Here is a 25,990-nt window from a genome sequence, read left to right as displayed (position 1 = left end):
ATCGTTGGATAAACTTTCTTTAAAAAAACCTTTGTGCATTTTAGATCCCACTCTACAGGATCTCGATTAATCTCTTCATTGCGTCAAGAAAAATTCCTATGACCAAATGCAAAGCCGTAACTAATTAAATGAGCTTCAATTACCACTCTATTGGAAATGCTTGGTATTACCCGCCTAAAACTTTGAGAATCGATTATTAAGGTTTGCATCGCTATGCCGCAGATAATAACACTAACGAAATTAGATTTTTTTTCCCCGAGCACTTGATAGTGCTGTACCAAATAAAACTATCCCTAACCTTGTTGGCTCTTCGAGTGGAATTTTGATTGAAGCATGAAGGAATTTCCTAATGGCTCTTGCTGAATCTTAGATCGCGCATGTGAACAAAAAACATATTAGTGTATCGTTGTCATGTTTATGTGTCTCAAGGGTACTGCGACTATGATGTCTACACATAATTATTGAGAGTAGACAAAAACAAACAACGCTCTCAAAAGATGTTGCACTTTATACAACATGATTAAACTTTTTGTGGAAAATGTTCCCTAATCTCATAATAGCTTTTTCTCACTCTCGAAAAGCTGCCTGGGATTTTCTCTTTACTGCTATCTATGTAGCCTACGTGATTGCAGCATCGCGCTACCAAGGCAGAACAAACTTATAAACACGCGGTTTGCGTGTGAATGTTGAGATCGCCACTGAAACTCCTCAGTTTGCTACAACAGAGATTTACGCAAATCAGCGTCAGGACAGAGCGAGTTTCGCGCCGCTTTAAGTAGCATTTGAGAAAAAAATCCTGTATAAATAGGACTTGGCTCGTACTCACTGAACCATTTCACTGTTGTTAGTCCTGACCGTACCGTGGGGTCAGTAGCAGATAGATAGTGTCTCGATTGGAGCGGTACCCCTTCGTGGCACTTGTACATCATAAATTATCCAAGATACAGCATGTGAGTCTAAGTGGTGAAAGTAAAAGCTAGGAGGATAAAGGTTGAATATAAATAGTTCAAATAATGTTGTACCTTTTACAAAAGTGGTAAAAAAGCTAGTAAAGAATTGAATGCAGTGTGATGGATACAAGTGTGGCAATTGCTAGTGTATTTTGTATTCCAAAGCAATACCCTTAGTAGAGAGATGAAAGCGGTTAAGTGCAATGCAAACGGCGGGAGACTGTAATTTTGTGATGATTCGTGATACATCTAATTTGTGACACAATTCATTTTAAAATGTTTTAAGCAGCAGAAAACTCACAGAGTCCTAATTTTTTTTTTTTTTTCAAAAGATGCATATCTTGTGTAATAGTCATTTCTGAATAGTTTATCGCCGTAAACTGGACATTTGCAATCGAAAGTGTTGATGTTGTGTTATATTAGTGAATTGTTCCAGCAACTTTACCTGTCGGTTTAAACATCCTTTTTACAAGCGCCTTGTAACGTTCGATGGGCCGAAGCTGAGAGAAATTTAGTGGATTGATATTGTTCTCAACGAAATATTTACTGTTTCCAGTGAGCCGACGGAAGCCTGTTTCGGCATAGTTCGCCTACGCTAAATCCACCTAAAACACTGGAACGGTATTATACTTCTCATGCTAAGGCAGCAATCTCTTCAGATCAATAGATTTCCGCAATATTAGTATCTGTGGGTTAAAAAATTATGGACTTCAAACTGCAGGAATATAATGCATGTCATATATAGAAAAATAGAATGACAGTTAACACCGTAAATCGTGTATTTCCAGAGACATTCTACAAAAAGCTTCGTCACAGAGTCGCATGTCGATATTTTTGCATATACAAATTACATAAATCTATTGAAATGATACATTATAAGCTACAAAAGTTTTGATCAATTCGCTTCACTAAAATTGATTAAAAAAATCACAAATAAAGTGTTTTTTTTCACGCGGAAACTCTTACCTGCCTCCCCAAAACGCCTAATTAATACATTTTTCCCGTTTAATCTTAAACATTTGTCAAAGCACTGAAACGAATCACTGAATCGATCAAAAGAGTCGATTCCGTTTAGTGAGTGAATCGAACACGATTCACTCTCCAAACTGAATTGTTTTGCCTATCTCTATTACGGAGAAGCTTGTCCGCTTGGTACTATTTAATCGACTAGGGACACCACTTGCGGAAGGGTTAAGCTGGAAAGAATGAAGAAGGATTTGAGATGAGCTTGGAACCGGCGTCCTCGTGATTACTTCACAGTTTTCAGGTCAGCTAGTAGTACATATAAGGAATGTCTTAGATCTGCAGAGTTGGCTGGCTGGTAAAACCTATACACTAATGTCTCTAGTCTGAATGAGGCTAGCAGGTTAAATAAATTCTCTCAAAATTGAAAGATTTTCAGATGAACTCCATAAAAACCAGATATGGTGTTAATGTGACGGACGAGAAAGATGTTGTTACGGGGAGCGTCTGGTGTAAAGTGCTCGAACCGAAAGTTTTTTTGTTTTACGATTTTGAAGGCAAGGCAACAATAGATCTTTTGTGTAATGTTAAAATTTATTTATGCATTTATTGTGTACGAAAAATACATACGAGCGTTCCAAGAGTAGACGTCCAACCATTCCTACGCCGAGGAGCGCCGCGGCGAACACGTGATAAAACTTGTCGAACACAGGAAATTCAATAAGATTTGCAAAGATGAACCAAAAAAATGGAAAAATGTTCGAGTTTCGGAAGTCGGCCTCATGAAAATCGAAAAATCTCATATTTCACTGTAAAATTCGCTCTATTTTCATCAAAATTCATTCATTTATTTAGTTCAACATCAATTTCATGATAACACTGAATCAACAATTTGCCTTCACAATACTCGATTTGTAGCTGCAGCTCACCAACGTCGGTTACGCCCAACACTCGCCAAATTACGTTCCACCTGGTCCGCCCATCGTACTCTCTGCGCTCCTCTCCTTCTTGTACCAACCGGATCATTAGCGAATACCATTTTTGCAGGTGTGTTGTCCGGCATTCTTGCAACATGCCCTGCCCACCGTATCCTTCCAGTTTGGGCCACCTTTTGGATACTGGGTTCGCCATAGAGTGCAGCGAGCTCGTGGTTCATCCTTCGCCGCCACACACCGTTCTCCTGCACACAGCCGAAGATCGTCCTTAGCACCCGTCGCTCGAAAACTCCTCTAGCGCTTGCAGGTCCTCCTCGAGCATGGCCCAAGTCTCGTGCCCGAAGAGAACCACCGGTCTTATAAGCGTTTTGTACATGGTACATTTGATGCGGAGATGAATCTTTGTTGACCGCAGTTTCTTCTGGAACCCATAATAGGCCCGACTTCCACTGAAGATGCGTCTTCGGATTTCACGGCTCACGTTATTGTCAGCCGTTAATAAGGATCCTAGGTAGACAAAATCCTCCATTATTTAGAAGGTATCCTCGTTGATCGTAACACTGTTTCCTAGCCGGATCCTGTCGTTTTCGGTTCCGCCTACCAGCATATACTTTGTTTTGGACGCATTTACCACCAGTCCGACCTTCGCTGCTTCGCGTTTCAGGCGGGTGCACAGGTCTGCCACCGTTCCAAATGTTCTGGCGATAATGTCCATGCCGTCCGCGAAGCATACAAATTGGCTGGATTTCGTGAAGATCGTGCCCCGCCTGTTGAGCCCGGCTCGTCGCATCACACCTTTCAGAGTGATGTTGAATAGTAGACACGAGAGTCTATCACCTTGTCTCAGTCCTCGTCGAGACTCGAAAGGAAAGTTCACCCGAAATCCATACGCTGTTTTATACACCGTCCATCGTTGCTTTGATCGGTCGAGTCAGCTTCCCGGGAAAGCTGTTTTCGTCCATGATTTTCCATAGCTCTACGCGGTCGATACTGTCGTATGCCGCCTTGAAGTCGATGAACAGGTGATGCGTTGGGACCTGGTACTCACGGCATTTCTGGAGGATTTGCCGTACGGTGAAGATCTAGTCCGTTGTCGACCAGCCATCGATGAAACCGGCTTGATAACTTCCCACGAACTCATTTACTTTAGGTGATAGATGACGGAAGATGATCTGGGATAGCACTTTGTAGGCGGCATTCAAAATGGTGATCGCTCGGAAGTTCGCACACTTCAAATGGTCGCCTTTCTTGTGAGTGGGACAGATCACCCCTTCTTTCCACTCCTCCGGTAGCTGTTCGGTTTCCCAGATCCTGACTACTAACCGGTGCAGACAAGTGATCAACTTTTCCGGGCCCAACTTGATGAGTTCTGCTGAGATACCATCTTTGCCAGCTGCTTTGTTGAGCTGTTGTATGGAATCCTTAACTTCCCTCAATGTTGGAGTTGGTTCATTCCCGTCCTCAACTACACTGACGTAGTCAAATCCTCTGTTGCCTTGGTCATCTGTACCTACATTCTCCACGCCGTTCAGGTGCTCGTCGAAGTGCTGCTTCTACCTTTCGATCACCTCATGGTTGTCCGTCAGCAGGCTCCCGTCCTTATCCCTACATATTTCGGCTTGCGGCATGAAGCCTTTGCGGGATGCGTTGAGCTTATGGTGGAACTTCCGTGTATCTTCGTGTATCTTGAGAACAGCACAGCAGTTCCATTTCCTCGCACTCCGCTTCTTCCAGGCTGCGTTATTTTCTCCCGGAGGAGGCGTATCTGCTGCCTCCGCTTCTGTGTGTATCGTTCCACATTCTGTCGGGTTCCATGCTGCAGCATGACCGCTCGCGCTGCATTCTTCTCCTCCAAAACCGCTCAGCACTCCTCGTGGAACCAATCGTTCCGTCGTCTCCGTTCCTCGTACCCGACAATGTCCTCAGCTATAAGAAAAATTTTGTCAGAAAGGAGTGCCCCTCCTTTGCCAGCCGGCTGGAGCCGCCTATTTACAGGAGTGGTTGCCTGACTATATGTAGAGACAACAACAAACGCAAGTGGCCTATTACACTGACGGCTCTCTGATGGACTGTGGTTACAAGTGAGTTGCTGTTGCTGATGTCTATTGTCGTGAAATGGGGTTCGAACAGTTTATCCGGCCAAGTTACAAACTTCTGCTCCGATAATAGTCAGGATGCAATTAAGGCCCTTAGCTCGGATACATCAGGGTCCAAGCTAGTGATCACGTGCCGAAACCAAATCGAAGAACTAAGCATTGTCAAAACTATCTACCTTGTCTGAATGCTGAATGCTAATTGATTGGAGAAATCTACAAACGTGTCGCCAAGCGAAAGTGTTTCTATAACAACCGTGCCCACTGATTTCGAAACATCTCATACATTTTTCAAAACTCCGTTGCGAAATGCTGACCGGGGCTTTAACTGACCACTGTATACTAAATGACATGGGATCTATTCAGTGGTTCCGGCTGGAGCGTAGCTTTCGGTTCACTGGCACCCCAACGACCCACTGCTGGTTTTTCGACGCGGTCTACTCGATCTAGTCCCCGACGACGGATGATCTAGCCTACTCACGAGCTACTCGGTAGGTCCGATTCGCTAGCGCCCGAAACCCAGAGCTGCATTGCGTACTATTCAACTGGTCCCCGCTAGATCTTGTCTGCTCCGACTGAGAGTTCCCCGGCCGCAGAATTTTTCCCGACACATTTGGGATGACACACCTACACATTTGGGATGAGTCGGTGGGTTCATCTTCTTGTCTCCACGTTGTCCCACTCTTGCTGCCACTTATCCAACGAGTCCGCTCGGACCAGTCCTTCTGAATTTCATGTATTCTTCCACTGGTAACATTCCATGTCTTCAGCCAGAGTGATGCAGATGGAAATCATCCCGGCAATGATGCATACCGCCTCCGACGATTTCGCTCTGTACGCATTGGCGAGCCGAGCAGCCATTATGCAAAACGTGCTTGACAACTTCGTCCGGTTCCGCTTTGAATTCAGCGCAGCAGCTCGCCGTACCTCAATATTGAGGATGAGACACCTACCAGGAGACTTCGTTTTGCATGTTGCTCCTTCAATACGTTAGTTGTCCTCGCAGTCTTCTTGCCAGTGGCATAGTAGCGGGGGGGAGGGGGTGGAGACAACCTCCCCCCCCCCAAATATCAAATAATTTGGAGAATTTTGAAAAAATTCAATATGTTAAACAAAAATATGCCTAATATTTTAAATGAAATTCTCAAAGTTTCATTTGCAAAAGTTATTTCCTTGTAGTGAAAATTGGCTGCAGACTCGACACCTACCTGACGGCACGTTGTGGAGGCTAGCTCAGCGAAGCGAGGAGCTGGGAGCTTATTGGTTCACGAAACGGATATCGGTACCGAGAGAAATTTCGCCACATTCTGCAGTCCTTGACTGACGGTGAACATGGACTGGAGAGTGTGAGAGAAGTGTCCCCATAGAGACCACCAGGCGATTCGCTACCGCATCGGCCAATGGAACCCTGCTTCAGCACGAAGAATTACGAGCCGCAAGCTAAAGTGGAAGACGAAAGCCTTTAACGAAAACCTCTTTGTTGAGTGACTTCGGCGAACAACGGAATCAAGTACGTTGAAGCGGCTGATCTAACAAGAAGGATTGTGACGTTACAATGTCACGAAAACTAGGGTCAAGCAGTAGACGGCGTGCAGCTTACGGGGTAACTGAGTAACTCAGTACGCTATACGCTGCTTGTCTTAGATCCAGAAGGCGGGCTCAGAGCGTAAGATCGGAGAGTAAGAGAGGAGCGCAAGCAAAGTTTCGACTCTTTAAAACGGGAGATCAAGCTTAGCAAGCCAATTGCCATAAGTAGCTGTGCTGAGAAATAAACGCCAATCCCTGGGGGACGCGTACTGAGTCGTCATGACGAAGACGAGGGTCCGTCGACACCAGCTGAAATATACCCGGGTAAGCTAAAGATAATCGTTGAGGGTCTCTTCCCGAATCACAATTCAACTACCTGGTCACCGACACCGTACGGCGAATAAGAAGGAGGTAACACAGCCGAGTGGTAAGTGACTAACGACGAGCTGAAAGAAGCGTCGATGTGACTAAAATCAAAGAAAACCCCCGGTCCGGATGGAATCGACCAATGCCACAGCGAGGCATAAAAGAATGAGCCAGATCTTGAAGAGCTACTTCCACAGTAGAGCACTGCTGTACCAGACGAACAAACGGCAATAGGCAATGCGAGTCACAGCGGGCTTTCCTCATGGCTCCATTCTCTGTCCAACACTTTGGAATGGGATGTACGATGGGGTCGTAACACTGCGGCTTCCCAGGAAAGTGAAAATCGTTGGTTTCGTAGACGATGTGTCACTAACGGTAAGACACTTGAAGAAATGGAGGTGTCGGTGACGGAGACAATGAAACCGCGAAAAGCTGAACAGGACGCTTCAACTGCTGGTCGTACGAGTTGCGATTGCATACCGGAGGCAGTATGCCTTGTCGCCGAGATGATCCCTATCTGCATTACCCTGACGGAGGATATGACCCCTAGGGGGCCGCGAAGTCATTGCTGGGAGTCCGCAAAGAAAGATATATTTTCCGAGTGCATATTGAAATTTCAAGTCATGTTTCCTAACAAATTGAAAATAACATATTGATAGCATAAAAAATTGATGTTTATCTATGGGGGTCTGCAGCAACCCAGTGTGATATCTAAGGAGTCCGTGGTACGAAAAAGGTTGAGAGCCGCTGATGTAGATCATGACCGTCTTACAACGGAATGGACATCGAACAACGGTTTCGGGAGAGCAATCACCGCCAGGGAACTCTCCGCAGGAATAAGCTAGATTCACCGCCGAGAACTAGTCGAGTAGACTGCAACAGAGCAGCGAGTATGAGTCGTCGAAACGCCAGCGAACCGGACGTCACGCTCCATGCGGATTCGTCGGACCGACCACGGCACCCTACCGGTTGTTCCGATAAAAAAATAGCGAAAACCAAAGAAGAATCGATATTGGGAGAACTTTTTTTGCCAGGGAAGCCTCCGTTAGCGTAGCTAGATTCGTCGCTGGGGACAAGACTGAGTAGACAGCGATGAGACACCACTAGTCGCGGGTCATCGGCGCACCAGTGCACCGGACACTCTGCTTCACCAGAATCGCCGAACTGACTTCGGCACCTAGCTGATTATCTCGATCTCGGGAGAACTTCCGGGAGAACGCCGAGGAATTCTCTGTCGGAGTAGGCGAGGTCCATCGTCGGGGAATAGACCGAGTTGTTCGCGAACAAGTCGAGGAGCTGAATGGATCATCAAAGAAGAAGTGATAAATGGCCCAAGAAGAGAACTAAAGGGCTTAACGGAGTTGCGGTGCTAAATGGTACCGGTCACGGAGCCAAAGGGCTCAAGAAGTTGTAGTACTGAAACCAAATAAGAATCGGTATCGGGAGAACTTCTTTCGTCTGGGACCACTCCGTCCGCGTACAGTCAGATTCACCGCCGGGAACGAGACCACGTAGATCGCGACGATACACCACCAGCCGCGCCGGGGCTCCAGCAAACCGGATGCTCTACTCTACCGGAATCGCCGAATTGACCGCAGTACCTGGCTGATTGGCTCGCTTTCGAACTTCTCTCGCCAGGGAACTTTTCATTGGAGTAGGCTAGATCTATCGTCGGGGACTAGACCGAGTAGTTCGCGAACCAGTCGGAAGCTCAACGAGGAAGTGGTACTGAATTGCACAAGGGAACTGAAGGGCTCAGTAAATTAAACAGTCTGAAGTTTGCCGCCCAGATTGTCATCGTAGGGGAAGAGCATTAATTCTATGCCAACAGCTAGCTTTCCTACCTTGAATACCCACACACGTTCCCTGAGTTGTTGGTTTTGAACATTTTTTCCTGCTCAGAATGTTTTTGAACATTTTTTCATATATATACAAAAAAAAATTCATATCCCCCCCACCGCCGAAAAATTTTCTTACTACGCCACTGCTTCTTGCATAAATAGTCGACATGGCTGGTGTAATTTAACCGTTTATCGACTATCACACTGAGGTGCCTCAGCGCACATATCGATGGAATTGAGTATCCACCGACGCCGATCACGACACGCTGGATTTTTTTCGGTTGTTGGCCAGTACTACATCCGTCTTGTGGTGAGCCAGCTACAACTTGACATCAGCCATACAGGTTTCCACTATGCCAATTGTCTCAACATCTCCACTTGCTAGAGGGTCTCGCCTGTTGTCGTCATCTGCAAAGCCGATGATCTTGACTCTCCTTTCCAGATCATTGGACCGAGTATGGAGCCCTAAGGTACTTCAGCCGTGACCCCAATCGACATCGACCCTGTTTGTCCCATAGACCAGTACTCGGTTCTGAAAGTAACTTTTTAGAACCATGCACAAATAGTCCGGGACCGGCTTCCTCTGCAGCACTAAGGCGATAACCACCCATCTGTCGCTATTGAACGCGTGCTTCACGTTGATCGTACTACGGCACAGTAGCGATTACCCCTTCTGCTTTACTTCAATGCTTTCTCCACGCTCGTGATGACGGTGCGGATAGCGTCCGCCGCCGAGATCCCTTTTCGGAATCCAAACTGCCTCTGCGATATTCCGTTCTCACTTTTAGAGTAGTTCGTCAGCCTGTTAAGGTTGACCCTTTCCAGAAGTTTACCAAGAGTATTCAGAAGACATATAGGCCGATACGATGCTGGATCTCCTGCTGGTTTCCATGGTTTGGCAGCACCACCAGCTTCTGGATTTTTCAACTATCCGGGAAGTAATCAGGCATTTCTGTAGAACTATACTGAACATGTCCGGAAACACCAGGATCGTGATCTTCAGTGCCGGGTTGAGAATACCGTCCAGACCGGGAGTTTTTCTTGCTTTCAGCCCTTTCGTCACTATAAGGAGCTCGTCGCTGGAAACTCGATTGTCAACAGCATTTCTACCGTTTGCTTCTACGTATAGCTTAGGCGACCATGCGGTTCGATCGTGCTTCGGTAAAAGACCTTCCACGATAATTTTCAATTTGTCAGCTGGCGTCGTTGGTGCTTTGATCTTGGACCGATACGGTAAGCGTTGCGCCCCAGGGATTGGCGTTTACTTCTCTGCGTACCTCCTTGTAGCAGGTGGACTTACTAAACACTATCTCGCATTTAAAAAGCGCCCTAGCTGCCTGCAATGCCATCTTACACTCTTCTTGGACTACCTCGGATCTTGCTCTCTGAACGCATGTTATGGATTTTAGGCAGGCACCACGAAGGATGCTGAGCCTTCCGTCCCACCAATACGCTGGACGCCGGCTCTATTTACCTCGACATTGTTACGTCACCCGCCCTCGCTAATGTATCCTACAAATCATCGGCGTTCGAAAGTGGAGCGAGGCCGTCAGCACGAAGTGCTTCCACAAAACAGTCCTTGTCGAAGTCCTTCATTTTCTTTTTCCGCTCGGTAGTCCTCACTCTTCGCGTTACAGTGCAACTACGACGTTCAACCAGTCGATCGTCTGGTGGTCGCTATGTGCGTACTGTTCACTAACTCGCCAATTCAGCGACGGACTGAAGAATATTATGTCGGTGATGGATTACGGAATGTTCTACCGAAACCTTCGTGGCACAGCCTTATATCCTCTGCTGATGTTACTCTTTTCACAGAGTTACCACTTCGGCTTCTCATAGGCTTCTACTTTCGCTATCTCCATGGTCTTTGGTGTCTTTTCGGCTCTCTCCAGTAACGCCATCTGTTCGCATTCGGGGGCTGTTACGACGGATTTCATGCTAATCATTAGATCCAAGCGAAAAAAAAATCCCCCGCAGGGCAGCTTTCGAACCTGTAACCCTTGGGATTCCGGCCCAATGCACAAACCTGGGCTATGCTAACGTCCCAGGAAAAAACACATAATTATCGCATTGGCGACAGTGATCGTACCCTGCCTCTAAAGTGAAATCACACACGACCCCAGCTGCCATCCAACACATTTGATCTATTTAATTTCCCCGCTGGATATGGAGATCGAGGTTTTTTATTATCGTCTAGAGTCTAATTTTCGCTCATTACCGATCGGACTTTCACATAATTGTTTTCGTTTCACTCACCATTTTTATCTGTTTTCCCCGTTGGGTACCATCAAAAGTCTTAAATAAGGTATTGGCACTTACGCGAAGAACCAAAAAATTCAGTATTTGTCTATAGAAGTTTTTGTTTTGTCCATGATAACTATCCGTCGCATAAAACGATGGTGGTATAGAAATGGTTGCTGTACAACGATATATCATCGCTTCTTTCCCAACAAAAGCTGAGCAAGCCTTTATTATTATTTTGGCGTACGTTTTATGTATTTTTGACAAAGTTTTCTTCCAGTACACAGTCAAAAGAACAAGTAAAGATGAACTTTGAATTTAAATGCAAAAAATTTATACGTTTTCTAGAATCTGATTCTTAAGCCATTCCCTCTACGAACAAACTAAGCATTGTGTTATGTGCCATTACTGATATGAATTTCGACGTTATAATTTGAAGGAATACAAATCATTTAGACGGTGAATTCAGAAGCCAACAAACAGCCGACAGGGAGGACGGATTAGTAAAAAAGAGACACTCGGAAAAGTGTATTTTTAACGATATATATTTCAATACTCTGGTTAAACCCATTATAGCAAGACTAGTTAACAAATTTGCCAACTATGATCAATGTATTTGGGCTCAATCGCTAATCCTATTTCTCTTCTAAAGAGGTGAACAACCTACAAAATTAAACATGAAATCAAAACCCGCCTTGAAAATGGAAATAAACTATTTTTTCTGCATACCATTGACAAATTCTTTTTGAAAATCAAGCAGTAGTATTTCAACAATTCCCGGAATGCATTGAATGATTTTCATGAAGGTCATTTAAGGGTAGCGATAAAAACTGCTCTTTTCATTTTCAAAGGTGGCCGCTTTTTGGGGCTTTTTTAGTTTAACCTTAACAATTCAAAAGAGATCTGATTAGCTCGAGTAGTCTTGCCATTTTTTTTTACTCGTGTAAAAAATGTGTCAGCACCAGACCGAAGTGAAATAATTTGTAAACCCGTGACGTTTCTCATATAGATTGCCAACGAGTAGTTCTTATTCTTTTTTCAAATATCATTCAACTCTGATACGTATCACGACAATAAACAATTTGGAAATTCAGTTGTTTTGACAAATATCGTGTTTTGTCAAGTTGCCCATTTTGCAATAATCTGTCTTTTATTTATTTTTGTACAATCGCTGTTGTATTAGTAGACACGGCGATTTTTTGAACATCGATAATTTTTTACATATTGTGTTGCGATGTGTTGCACACTGATTTCATGTTGTTAAACTGCTGATTATTTAATTACAGTTGTTTAGGTAAATCGGAATTCATATCAATCCGACCCATATTAAAACCTCAGTAACATGGTAGCCACCATTGCCGGCCGCACCCATCTCCATCATTCACGGGGAAGGATAAAGGATAAGATAGACGGGAAGAGTTGATGTCTCACGTACTACTCCTACTTCATCAGACTCTTCCATAGGTATCGCAGAGTTGGTGGTTTGAAAGGGTATAATGTGTAGGATTCGCTTCAAACAAGCGATGCGACCTGTAAAGCATATTTCATTAAGTAATTTTTCAGTTAAACTTCGAGTACACGATCACTCGAAAAAGAAAAGATTTTATTTAGTTTTTGAAGTTTTTAAACTCTGAGTACCAAGCTACCGAGAGTATCCTATGTTTTCTAAACAAAGGCAATTTGAATTCCAAATATCCGGCCGTAGGAATATTGCCTTAAAAACTAATCTTCTCTGCGTAATTGACAGGATCACTATTTATTGCAACAGTATTCAAACCGATTTCGTTATTTCTTCTAGACGATATTTTTATTTCGTTGAAAATCACCGAGTGATAATATAGATATGGACTAATCGTTATGATAGCACGAAATGTTCTTAATCAAGAAAAAAGGTTCTTTTCTTCATATCAGATTGTTCATAAAATACGCGTACATGAACGATAATAACGACCACTGAAGGGAACTACAATATATCGAATAAATACTATACATAGAGTTCAAAAACAGAAAGGCTTGCAAAACACTAATTGAACAATTATACCTAGATGCAGTCAATTGGGATGACTGTGACGAAATAAAGGTAACAAAATAACAAACCCCTGTTCTTTGTTTCCTTTTCAGTAATCCGATCATGAATATAGCCGAACGAATGAAACGATGGGAAGGCAAGGTTGCCGTAGTAACGGGTGCTAGTGGTGCCATCGGCGCAGCTATTTCAAAAGAACTAGTCAAAGCAGGAATGATCGTTTGCGCATTAGCTCGGAGAAGGGACAAGGTGGAAAAACTGCGTGCCAGCCTGTTCGACGTGGCTGGAAACCTAAACTGCGTTGAGTGTGATATTACGGAAGAGTCCGACGTGAAGCATGCCTTCGGATGGATTGAAGGAACCTACGGAGGAGTTGATTTACTGGTGAACAACGCTGGCGTAATCACAAAGTGCCTATTGACAGAGAAAAATAATACAAAAGATTTGTACACGACTATGGAGACCAACATCATAGGTCTTTGTCTGTGCACCCGTGAGGCGGTCAAGTCGATGAAGGAGCGGGATGTCCATGGTCACATAATCAATATCAACAGTATATTTGGACATAAAGTTCATCAGGCTGTGCCCGGAACAAGGCCACTCAATGGCATGTATCCGGCTTCAAAATATGCAGTTACTGCTATTACCGAATGCATTCGACAGGAGCTAGTCTTTTTGGAAAGCCAAATCAAAGTATCGGTGAGTATTAGGTTTTAAATATGCCTAAACCCGAGTGGTTGTATCAAGTGGTATACCTTAAATTTCAGAGTATCAGTCCAGGGCTGGTGGAAGGAGACATCGTTGCTAATCATACCTCTAACGATAATGAACTCGTAAAATACATGCCAAAACTTAAGCCCGAAGACGTCGCGGAGGCTGTATTGTATGCCATAACGACGCCAGATCATGTTCAAGTATAGGACGACATCAACATTAAACTGAAATCAAATCATTTATCATGTTTCCTTTGCCTATTACAGATACACGAACTGCTCATCAAACCGATGGGAGAGTTTCTTTAATTTAAAGAAACCACATTCATTAAACTATGACAAAATTCGTTTTGTACGATTCTAACATTCATCACAAAAAGCATCACCGGAGGAGTATGGTTTCGAATGCCATTTATATTTATTTTATATTTTATTTTTATACTGCAATAAAAGAAAAATCACTCTGCTAAAAGTAATGACGTGTTTCATGTGCGAAGATATTCGTGCAACTGAACCGTAGATCGGCAGAAGCTCGGAAGTCGAAACAGTTGTTATAAATATTCTGCTCGTGATTAGAAGCTACACGGTTAGGGTAGTAATCTAATGAAAACTGCTCAAATAAAAATAGAGCGAAATGGGTCACTATGAAAGTAAAGAAAGTGTATGATATGTGAGATACAGCCCATTAGACATATAAAGTGTTTTTCTAGTGTTAAAAATTTAATGTTTCCGATTGGCTGAAAGAACGTGCACTGTGTTTAAAAAATGAAAACTGGTCAATTCATCAGCTATTCTTGAATAAGTTAATGTCCTGGAATCGAGTGTAACATACTACACTTACTACATTTCCGTCTCCTAATCTACTAGAGTGCTAGACATCAAAGACTCGAACAAATCTTAATTATTTTTCGTGATTTGAAATTTGAAATTCATGAATTCGTGTGAATGATAACTCAAAACAAACTTTCTTGCTCATTCGCAAACACTTAACTGACCCGGGTGTTCGCATTCTTCCGGTATATGCAACTAATGACTAACGTGTGAATCACATTGCACATTTGGCAGTAAAAACTAATTAATATGTTATTCGTTAAACAGAGAATCTAGGTTAAAATAATTTTTGGCTTTTGACAAAGTCGTATCATGCCACACAGTCTGTTTTCTTGAGGAACTGTATTAGCTTGTGCAAAAAATTCCTTTGCCTCTTACGATTGTTTGAAGATGTCAATTCTATTTGTTTCACATTTCAAAATTCTTGAAGCTAGTTAATTTCGAATTGTTTAATATTAAATTAAGCTCGAAGCCAGAAAAAATCGGGAGGGGTGCAAAAGTTTAAAGATAAAATATCGGCTTTCCAAACATCTGCTAGAAACAAAGTTCCAATACATACTGAAATCTTTTGTATACGATTTTTATGAAGATTTCCAAATCATGCCGTTATTTATGCGGATCCATCATTTGTAGCTAGTTATTTGAATACGACAAAGCTCTTAATAAGCAATAGCCAAAGGATTTTGGTTTGTTTGCCTCACAAAATACCTAACCTCAACCGGTTTTTGCAGTGCAAAATATTTTGTTTTCCTCACGAAATAATTAGGCGCCATTTTTTTTAACGGGAATAGAAAGGACAATTGTTTCCATGTTGGTAGCAAACTGCATTTAAATGTACAGGATTTAACAGAATTAAATAAAAAATATGCCCAATGAATTCCTGTAGATAAAAATTATTAAGCCAAATATTCGATTGTGTTGCCAAAAAACAAGCTACGGCAGCCGCTAACTGTTGATCTCAAAATAGTCCATAGTGTGCTCACTGATAAAGGCCCATTTACACCCTCGGTGAAATAAACATAAACTTGATGCGCGTCAAATTATTTTTTTCTTATATCTCACTTTTTAGCGCATAGAAATTGATGAAAATGGAACTACATATACGATTTAAATGATATACCTTGAGAATATCCATGCACAATTATTAGATATAACTGAATCAATGCAATAATATTCATATTCCCCAATCATTTTAAATATTCCACAGTGAAATATGTTCGCTGTGGATATTTCACTTGTTCACCAGGATTGTAAACGCGAAGATGGATGGAATCGATGCGGAGTGGTGAATACAAATGTCAACGCTGTTCACGGTAAACGTTCGCCTCCGAATACCAGATTGTACTCTGAGAAAAGCACTATTTAGACTCCCCGTGGAAATGAACGTGAACAAGTGTTGAATACCTTCCATTGTTCATGGTGGACGACGTCGTGAACAGTTTCAGCAGCAAAAAATGTTTTTACACTCAACTGGCAGTTTAAAGTTTCTCAGAATACAATCTGGTATTCGAAGGTGAAGGTTCTCCGCATCAATTCCGTCGATCGTCGCTTTTACACTCCCAGTGAACAAGTGAAATATCCACTGCGAACATATTTCACCGTAGAATATTTAAAATGATCGGAGAATATTGTATTGATTCAATTATATCGAATAATTGTGCCTGTATTCGCTAAGTATATTAATGTACTATCGTGTAGTTCAATTTGCATCAATTTCTATACACTGAGATATTGAAAAAAAAAACAATTTGGCGCGCATCGAGTTCACGTTCATTTTCACCGAGAGTGTAAATCGGCCTAATCTTTGCTCGCGAACGTACTTCTAATGGCAACGTTTGTGAGAATTTTTATTAGCGAAGAGCATTGGTAAAGCTCATATTAGGAATTGGTTGAATGTCTAATGTTTGAATAATTCTGTTAACAACGCTGACATACAATAAACCTACTTAAACCAACTAATAGTAAGATGAGACATTTCTAACACATATCACTTTTGGGTCATTCATTAGTTTGCAGAACTCCTGCGAAGTAGGCATCCAAATAGAGAACTCCTGCGAAGTAGGCATCCGAACACAGTTTCTAATAATACTTCGAATAACCTGAATAAGTTATAGAAAATCAACAAAACAAATGAAATTTAAAAATTATTAAAGCAATAAATTGATGAAAAGTTATTCATAATTCATAAAATTAGTAGAATGATTAATTTAAATCAAATCAATAGAATAAATAAATCAAATTAGTTTAGCTCACTGAGTAAAAGTTAGTCAAAATAAAAATATAAAATTAATAAAATACATTAAATTGATTCAAACCAACAAATTGGATGAAATATATAAAAGGAATTCAATAATCAATAAAATTATTAAAACTGAATAAAACGTGTGAACAGGAAAAAGGAATAAATTTAACAAAGGCAGTTAAATTAATAGAATGAATAAAACAAATGAAATGAACAAAGCTTAAAAAAATAAATAAAATGAATAAAATAAATGAAATCAATAATATTAATAGAATGAATGAAAAGAAATAATCGAATAAAATGAATGAATTCACTAAAATGAAATAAATCAAGTAGATCAAAAATGAATCAAACAAAACATGATATAAAAATAAGAATAAATTAAATCAACAAAACGAATAAAATAAGCAAAATACAATACAATAAACAATACAATACAATTAATAAAATAAATTACAAGAAAACAAAGCTTAACTAAAATGACACAGGGTTTTTGACATGTAATATTTGAACCGATACTTTAAAGTTTGGCTTCAGTTTACCTTTTGTTCTAGCTGTTATCGCTATCGCTATCATCTATCCGCTATCCGCCATCCGCTAACCGCTATCCGGAATCTGCTATTCGTTATCCGTTATCCGTATCCGCTATGTGATATCCGCTACCCGCTATCCGCTATCCGCTACTCGCTACCCGCTGTCCGCTATCCACATTCGACTATCCGCTATACGCTATCCAGTATCCGCTATCTGCTATCCGTATCCGCTATATCCTATCCGCTATCGCTGTTGCTATCTGCTATCGGCTATCCATTTTATGCTATCCGCTATATGCTATCCGCTATCTGCTATCCACTTTCGACTATCGGCTTTCCGCTCTCCGCTATCCTCTATCCGTTATCCGCTATCCGCTTTATCTGCTGTCGCTATCTGCTATCGGCTATCCGCTTTATGCTATCCGCTTTCCGCTATCCGCTTTCCGCCATCCGCCTTCCGCTATAGGCTATCCGCCATCTACTACCCGCCATCCGCTATCCGCTATCCGCTATCTGCTATCCACTATCCACTATTGGTATCCGCTATCCACTATCGACTATCAGCTAACTGCTATTCGCCATCCACTATCAAGTATCCGCTATCCACTTACACTCGTAAAGACAAAATACTCACTTTTGAGCCACCCTAATAAGAAATAAAATAAAATTCTAACATATTTTTAGACCCAAAAAAGAATTCATCACACAAAAATTACTTTAAAAAAATAACGTAAGGTTTTTTCTAACAGTTGTAATTTGAACCGATACGGCAAAGTTTTGACTTCAGTTCCCTTTTTGTTCTAGCCGCCATCCGCTATCCACTATACGCTCTCCGCTATCGCTATCGCTATCTGCTATCCGCTATTAGCTATCCGCTAGCTGCTATCTGCTATCTGCTATCTTTTGACATTAAAAATGTCTTACTCCACTATCTGGGGCTGCGTGTCATTCAAAATTTTGAAAATCTCCTATGTAACGAAACTATGTAAGGTTCGTACAGTTATAACTTCGCAATTAGTTGATGGATTTCAATAATTTATACACCAATCGATTCAGAAACACCTGACTTGAATATAGTTGCTAATAAGTTTGATGTACTATATAAGTATTCTATTGAAAATCGGTTGAATTGAAATTGAAAAAATTCACGAAAAAGGGGGAAATGTGCAAACACGAGGCTGCTATTCCGAGCAGAGCCGTCAATACAGAGAATTAAGAGGTCAATCAAGCAAGGAAAAGTTATAAATATATGTGCTGCATTTCCTTTTTGCCTTATCATTCGATACTTGATGGTCGACGAGTAGTGTACGGACGATTCTCATAAACAAACGGCCAATAATTGCCGCTGTACTGTACGGAATAAACAGCTTCTTGCGTGGTTTGGGAAATAATCATAACAATTGTGTAGCAGATTCCGTAGAGGATACGATTACCGTAAATTTTGATAGAAATGATTTTGTAAAAGCATTAATTAGCCGTGCTTTGATTGGTGGTTTACTTGTTAGCATCGCCTTTTTGACGATGAACCACATCTGAGATAGGTAAATCGAATTGTCTATAGGAAAATGTTTTCAGTTTCAGTTGTACGATAAAACAAATAAACTGACCAATTGGACCAGTGGCGGATCCAGGGAGAGGGTCCTGGGGGTTTGGACCACCCCCCCCCCCAATATTTTTAAGTTCTTGAGAAATTTTAAAATAGTTTCTATTTTAAATTCGTTTTAAATTCAAAATCATTCCAAACCAGATTCGACTACCAAAACTGATTTTAGTTCAATAAGGGTATCACATATTACGTATTGTACAATGAACATTTCAAATTCGAAATTTCAGACCCCCTCCGAAATTTGTTTCTGGATCCGCTCCTGAATTGGACGGAAGCCAAATGCTTCGATCGTTTCTAAGTGTTTGCCAACAGAAGTTGCCGATTTGTTTTCCAACGTCAATTATTTGCGCGGTGCTGTACAGAACAAACAGATTTTTGCGCGATTTGTTGGGAAATAATCAAAACAATTGTGTAGTAGATTCCGTAGAGGATACAGGATGTATCCACGAATAATATGGCTGCCTCACAAAAATGATCGCATTTTTAATGTCATCGTGGTCGTGTCTTGTACACAACCCTTTAATTCTTTTTTCCAATAGAGAATACATTTACGTACTAGCCCAGTACACGTGTTATTAGTAGACTACCTATGATCGCATATCAGTCCCATTAAGATAGGAAATCCCATAGAAAACGGGACAAGTATGCGATCATGGGCAGTAGATGCCAAGCTACCACACAGGGTGTACTGGGGGTGTGTCGGGCTCTAATGGTGACGCAGCCATTAATACCGACTAAACTCCATTAGGCTCCGCCATTATTCCCCCAGGAACTACCTCTCGGTATTACTTCTGGGGGGATGGCTGTACTTGATGTACTCATTCACACTCGCTCACGCGTTCATAGGTCCTGTATGAGGCTTACTTACTCTCTATCGCACCTTGATTCACTCTCTAACACTCCACATGAGGCTGATTTTTGTGCTCACCTTTTTCATTCCTTGCTAGGCTTACTTTTGTGCTAGCCTCTAACATACCATGTGGCTGACTTGGATGCTCACCCTATCACCTGGTTCACCCTCAATACTATCTGATATCCGCTATCAGCTATCCGCCATCCGATATCCGATATCCGCTATACGCTATATGCTATCCGCTATCGCTGTCGCTATATGCTATCCACTATTCGCTATTCACCATCCGCTATCTGCTCTCCGCTATTTGCTATATGCTATCCGCTATAGCTGTCGCTATCTGCTATCCGCTATCCGCTATTCGCCATTCGCTATCTACTGTCCTCTGTCCGCTAATTATTTAAAAAAAATACTCAGGGTTTTTTGACCGGTATTATTTTAACCGATACGGCAAAGATTTAACTTCAATTCACCTTTTGATCTAGCCGCTATCACTATCCGCTATCCGTTATCCGCTAATTTAAATGAATGATATGAATAAAATGCAGTAAATGAACTAATCAGATTGAATCCGAAGAATGAGATGAATATAAAATGGTTCAGGAGGCTCATGAATCTTTAATTTGGAAAAATTGCCTCAGTTTTTCATATGTATTAATAGCAGGTGTCCTTACGAGTACACTCATATAATTCTCAAACCTCAATTAAAACCAAATTAAATTCAACCAACAAACTGACAGTTGTCCTACTAAATGACGTATCTGCAAATATCTCGTTCGCCTCATTGTTAACCGGGACATCACCCCACACAGCATGATCTGGTACTTTTGCAATCCGCTAGCAACCTGCCATCCCAAGTTTCATATGCAAACTATGGTAGATCTGATAAGGCAACCTATAGAGTCGTGCAAGTCGAATGGGTTTGGATGTGTTATTGTCCTAAAAGAAAACAAACTAAAAATGTTTTTTTTTTTCAATAGTTTCGGGCCTAAAAATTAAAAAAGGACTGAGATATTAACTCACGGTACTAATCTGCATCAGAATATGCCTTAACCCGCACACCCCTAAAGATCCCTATTGTTTGTGAAAATCTCATTATTTGAACAATGGCTAGTAAATATACAATGTACTTTTTGCACCTATTCGTTTTCGTTCTTTCTTTTTTACAGAGTCGTTTAAGCTTATTTGGTGTTTCTACTTTATTGGTGGATCTTAACTAGTTATCAGAAAACTGGAACGTTCAATTTGTTCTGTAATGCAAAGATGTCTTTTTGGTAACAGATTTCGAAAGAAATGATTTAAACTATCAAAAGTATTGAAATTCTTGGAAAAGCAAGTGGCCATTGAAAGTGTCCCTATACATAAAAACTACCTTTGAAATATGAACTTTCTTGAAATTACAAGGCTTAATTTATTACAAATAAAAATGTTTTATTCACATTGATCATGGAAAAGGTGCATTTGAGTTTTCAGTACAAATCTGTGTCATTTGTCGCTACATAGTAGTGCGTATTAGAGGAATTCCACGAAGATCCGTCCGAAAATCTTTAAAATCGTGACCGACCATCTTAGATTCCAATGAAACTTTACACGTTTCACCGTCATGCAAGACTAAATATTTTCCACAGGTAATAAGATTATTTTGACTCAAGAGCAACTTTTCAAAAGGGCGTAAACGTTTCTACGTGTATGAATTTCAAAAATTTTTTGTTCGATTACAGTATTTTATACAGCAAAACTATCTGAGAACGAGTTACAGGGTATAAATACTTCTATCCCAAAAAATATACACTGAAAAAAATGTTGTGTCATTTTTCAAAAAAAACAAAAATTTATGATAAAAATTTAAATTGCGAAAAAAACCCTTTTTTTAAATTTTTTATATTTTGTTACCAAAAACCTAAAGAGAAAAGAAACATTTTGATTGTGATTGCATGATGGAGAAAAAATCGGTAAAAAAGTTTTTCTAACAATAACTTCGTACATGTTTTTAAATTTCATTCTAAAAGACATACAAAATTGTAATTCTATTACAGAATATAATTCTAAGCACCATTTATGCGATAGTTTTCGAGATATTTGAAATTTTGCTCCTTCAAAAACAATTATTTCGTGTAATTATGCTCTTTTTAAAAGTTATTCGCGTTACCCCATCAAAAAATGTCAAAAAATTAATGTTTGTCGTTTTAAAGACGTAAAAGCAACTTTTTTAGTCTATCTGGATCCTGGAGAAGCTTTCAATAAAAAAGTTTTCGTAACAACAACTTTTGACATTTTTTTATAATTCTTACTATTTGCAGTCAAAAATACAATTTTCTTTTTGAATATGATTCTAAACACCATTTTGAATGGAAATGCTCTTAACAAAAATTTTCTAAAATGTAGTAGTTCTCGAGATATTTTAACTTTTGTTTTAACAACACAATTATTTTGTTTTATTACGACCTTTTCATAAGTTAGTCGCGTTTTTCCATCAACAATAATAGGTTTTTCAAAAGGCCCGTAAACTTTCCTGCAACTTTCTCTTTGACATCAAGGCGATATTGTGAAACATTTTAAAGTTACATGAAAACAACCAACATATGATTCAGCTATATAGTTTAATCAACAGACCCTATGGTTGAAATATATTTTGGTTGCTTTCAAGTAACTTTCAAATGGTTTACAATATCACCTTGATGTCAAAGAGAAAGTTGCACGAAAGTTTACGGGCCTTTTGAAAAACCTATTATTGTTAATGGAAAAACGCGACTAACTTATGAAAAGGTCGTAATAAAACAAAATAATTGTATTGTTAAAACAAAAGTTAAAATATCTCGAGAACTACTACATTTTGGAAAATTTTTGTTAAGAGCATTTCGATTTAAAATGGCGTTTAGAATCATATTCAAAAAGAAAATTGTATTTTTGACTGCAAATAGTAAGAATTATAAAAAAATGTCAAAAGTTGTTGTTAGGAAAACTTTTTTACTGAAAGCTTCTCCATGATCCAAATACACCAAAAAGGTTGCTTTTACGTCTTTAAAACGATAAACATTAATTTTTTGACATTTTTTGATGGGGTAACGCGAATAACTTTTAAAAAGAGCATAATTACACGAATTAATTGTTTTTGAAGTAGCAAAATTTCAAATATCTCGAAAACTATCGCATTTTGGAAAATTTTCGTTAAATGCATTTTGATTTTAAATGGTGCTTAGAATTATATTCTGTAATAAAATTACAATTTTGTATGTCAATTAGTATGAAATTTAAAAACATGTACGAAGTTATTGTTAGAAAAAAAAATTTACCGATTTTTTCTCCATCATGCAATCACAATCAAAATGTTTCTTTTCTCTTTAGGTTTTTGGTAACAAAATATAAAAAAATTAAAAAAATGGGTTTTATCGCAATTTAAATTTTTATCATAAATTTTTGTTTTTTTGAAAAATGACAACATTTTTTTCAGTGTATATTTTTTTCGGACAGAGATATTCATTCCCTGTAACTTGTTCTCAGATAGTTTTGCTATATAAAATACAGTAATCGAACAAAAAAAAATTTGAAATTCATACACGTAGAAACGTTTACGCCCTTTTGAAAAATTACTCTTGTATCAAAATATTCCAATTGCCAGAGAATATCATGGAGATTCATACAGCGAACACACCTGCAAAGTTTCGTTCGAATCGACGATGGTCATATTTTGCGGTCGGCCGGTTTCTCATGGAATCCCTCTATAACAAAAATATATGTATCTTTCTGTTCAATGCATAAACTCTGATTGTAATCCTTGCTAATTCACTTGTAGAATACAGAGCACTGAAATGAAACGTGTACTGACTTATCTACACCAATTCTGACTACCATTGAAACTCCACTTGAAGCATTATCAGCATAGGACAAATATGGCCAACTGAAACCTTCGCAATAAGTTAGAAGGAACATTATAGTTGCATCCCCCATCGAGAGTTCAGGGTGCCTTTGGCATACATTTTTCCCGGACCTAATTTGTGAATATTTTTGGGCTTTGGTCCGAAAGTTTTTATAAAAGTTCACATATATGGTCTGTCCGTCACGTTACATTTTTACGCATATTTCATAAGAAAAGTCAGCAAAAACGATAAAACCAAGTTCTATTACAACTACACATTATTAAGGTCACTAATCCGCACAGTTTTCTACAGCAAGTTATTTTCTACCATGAACCGTTCTCACTTTATTGTTATTTTGATACGTCTGTCACGTTACACAATTTTCGCAGACGGTGCCAATGGTTGAATGGTGAGCGTGACCGCAACTCATTCCAATTTGCCTGGGTTCAATTCCAGCCGAGGTCGTTGAGATTTTTCTGAGGTGAAAATATCTGTGGTCACGTCTTCCTTCGGAAGGGAAGTAAAGCCGTTGGTCCCCGGTCTATGAGTTTGGTGGATCGATATCTAGTCCAGATAGTGAAGTCACCTCTCTGGCGTCGGTAAAGAAGAAGTGATCCAATTTCTATACTCTCTTATTAACAAAAATATCCTCCTCCTGTGATACTTATGGGGTGCGCAGTAGTATATACGGCCTCTAGCAAAAGCAAGTATCTACTAATTCTCTGTGCAACTTCAGCTAGTCCAGATCGATAACGGAGTAGCAGCCAGGGGTGGTCGTACAAGCTCAAGCTCTGTCACGTTACACAATTTTCGCAGTGAGTTTGGAGGTTACCCGTCTTAATTAAAAAAGTCTGTTCCATTGGCTCCCAAATTTGCATGAACACAGTTTTAAGTTGAAGCTTCGACAACAAGGAAGAGAATATAGTTTTCCTGATGAAAATCTTTGTTTTCGATTTTATTTATTTATTTCTTTTCGCCAAGCATATGTAGACTACATAGAATGGTATTACAATATTTGCTTATATACTATACATTATTTCTACGATTAAGTTCAAATTTAATTTGTTTTCTGGACATGGAAAGGTCGATTATTGCACAATTTTCATTATAATGACACATCATTCTATTGATGGAGCTATTTTCAGCATAGTTTGTCCTAAAATATTGTTCTTGGAATAAATTACGAGTTCTTAGTTGACGGCTAGGTACATAAAATTTGATTTGCGAGAGTAATGATGCGGATTGTACATGTTGAAAAATAATGTCGGTGATAAAGCAAAGCATGGCAAATTCGCAGCGTTCTTTAAGTGTTTGTATGTTAATGAGCATACAACGTGCTTTATACGATGGAAGTGGAAATGTGGTGACCACCGAACTAGAATTAAACGGGAGTCTCGACAAACGATAACATGCCTTCCGGTCTGGTCGGTGTACTAACACGTACTTTGTGGAGTTCGAGAGGTCATTACCCGACCGTGACGAGCACTGTCTGATAGCGTCATTAGACTTGACCAAGGCGTACGACACCCAGGGATGTAATGCACCTCAGAGCAAATAAAGAGAAGAACAAAAAACGCTCTTTGCACTTTTCATGCGAACCACCGCTCTTCTCTTTCACAATAAACCTCTTCACTGCGATGTGTGTTGCTCCTACACGTGTATTCTACTCTATGGCTGCACACCACAAAGAGTAGAAATAAAGAGGCTCTTTAGTGTGAATCTTAGTCCCACGCGCATGGAAGCAGAGAAGGCAACCAAAAACATTTTATAAACGTTCTTCCGATCAAACTTTATTTGAATTGTAGTCTTTTTCGTTTTCAAGTTTCTCTTTGTGCGGTCGTTCTGCACAACGCAGTGTTTTTGTGCTCTCTATTTTTTATCGGTGTATTTCGCTCTTTGTGGCACATTGTGTGAGCAAATAACAAGCCTGACGACACCACTTGGAGATATGGCATTCTACGAACACTGCAGAAATGGCAAATACGCGGAAGGATGATAAACATTGTCAACAGTTTTCTGGCAGAGAGAACGTTCCAGGTCAACGTAGAGGGGCATTTGTCGCCAGCACATCCGCTGGAAAACGGTGTGCCGCAAGGCTCAGTGCTCTCTGTTACACTATTTCTCGTGGCTATCCAACCCATCTTTCGCGTGGTTGCGAACTCCGTACAAGAGCTGCTGTACGCCGATGATTTACGGCTTCTTGTGTGGGGGAAGAATGATCAGTCACTGCTCCAAAAACTTCAGGCCGCAGTAAAAGCCGTCGATAAATGATCGAGAATTGTTGGATTTACGTTATCTGTAACGAAATCTTCTATTGCAGCCCTAACGTACGCTGTGAACCCATACTGGCGATAAAGGTAGATGGTGTAGCCGTTTCGAAACAAACGCTGCTGAGAACTCTCGGTGTCACTCT

General features: G+C 40.3%; 1 protein-coding gene across 2 annotated transcripts; it reads left to right on the top strand.

The window, feature by feature from the left end:
* Positions 1-808: 808 nt before the first annotated feature.
* Positions 809-14,131, top strand: LOC131691581 (farnesol dehydrogenase-like). 2 transcript variants are annotated; one of them, XM_058978093.1, is made up of 4 exons: positions 809-950; positions 13,038-13,641; positions 13,710-13,856; positions 13,923-14,131. In XM_058978093.1, exons 2-4 carry the CDS (start codon positions 13,048-13,050, stop codon positions 13,962-13,964), a joined length of 783 nt encoding a protein of 260 aa, XP_058834076.1. In that variant the 5' UTR covers positions 809-950; positions 13,038-13,047; the 3' UTR covers positions 13,965-14,131. The 2 variants fall into 2 exon arrangements, with proteins under 2 accessions (XP_058834076.1, XP_058834077.1); XM_058978094.1 differs by lacking the exon at positions 809-950 and adding an exon at positions 1,420-1,571.
* Positions 14,132-25,990: the final 11,859 nt, after the last annotated feature.

This window comes from Topomyia yanbarensis, chromosome 3, assembly GCF_030247195.1.
Source record: "Topomyia yanbarensis strain Yona2022 chromosome 3, ASM3024719v1, whole genome shotgun sequence".
Classification (NCBI taxonomy): domain Eukaryota; kingdom Metazoa; phylum Arthropoda; class Insecta; order Diptera; family Culicidae; genus Topomyia; species Topomyia yanbarensis.
This window is presented reverse-complemented; position numbering and strand designations above follow the sequence as displayed.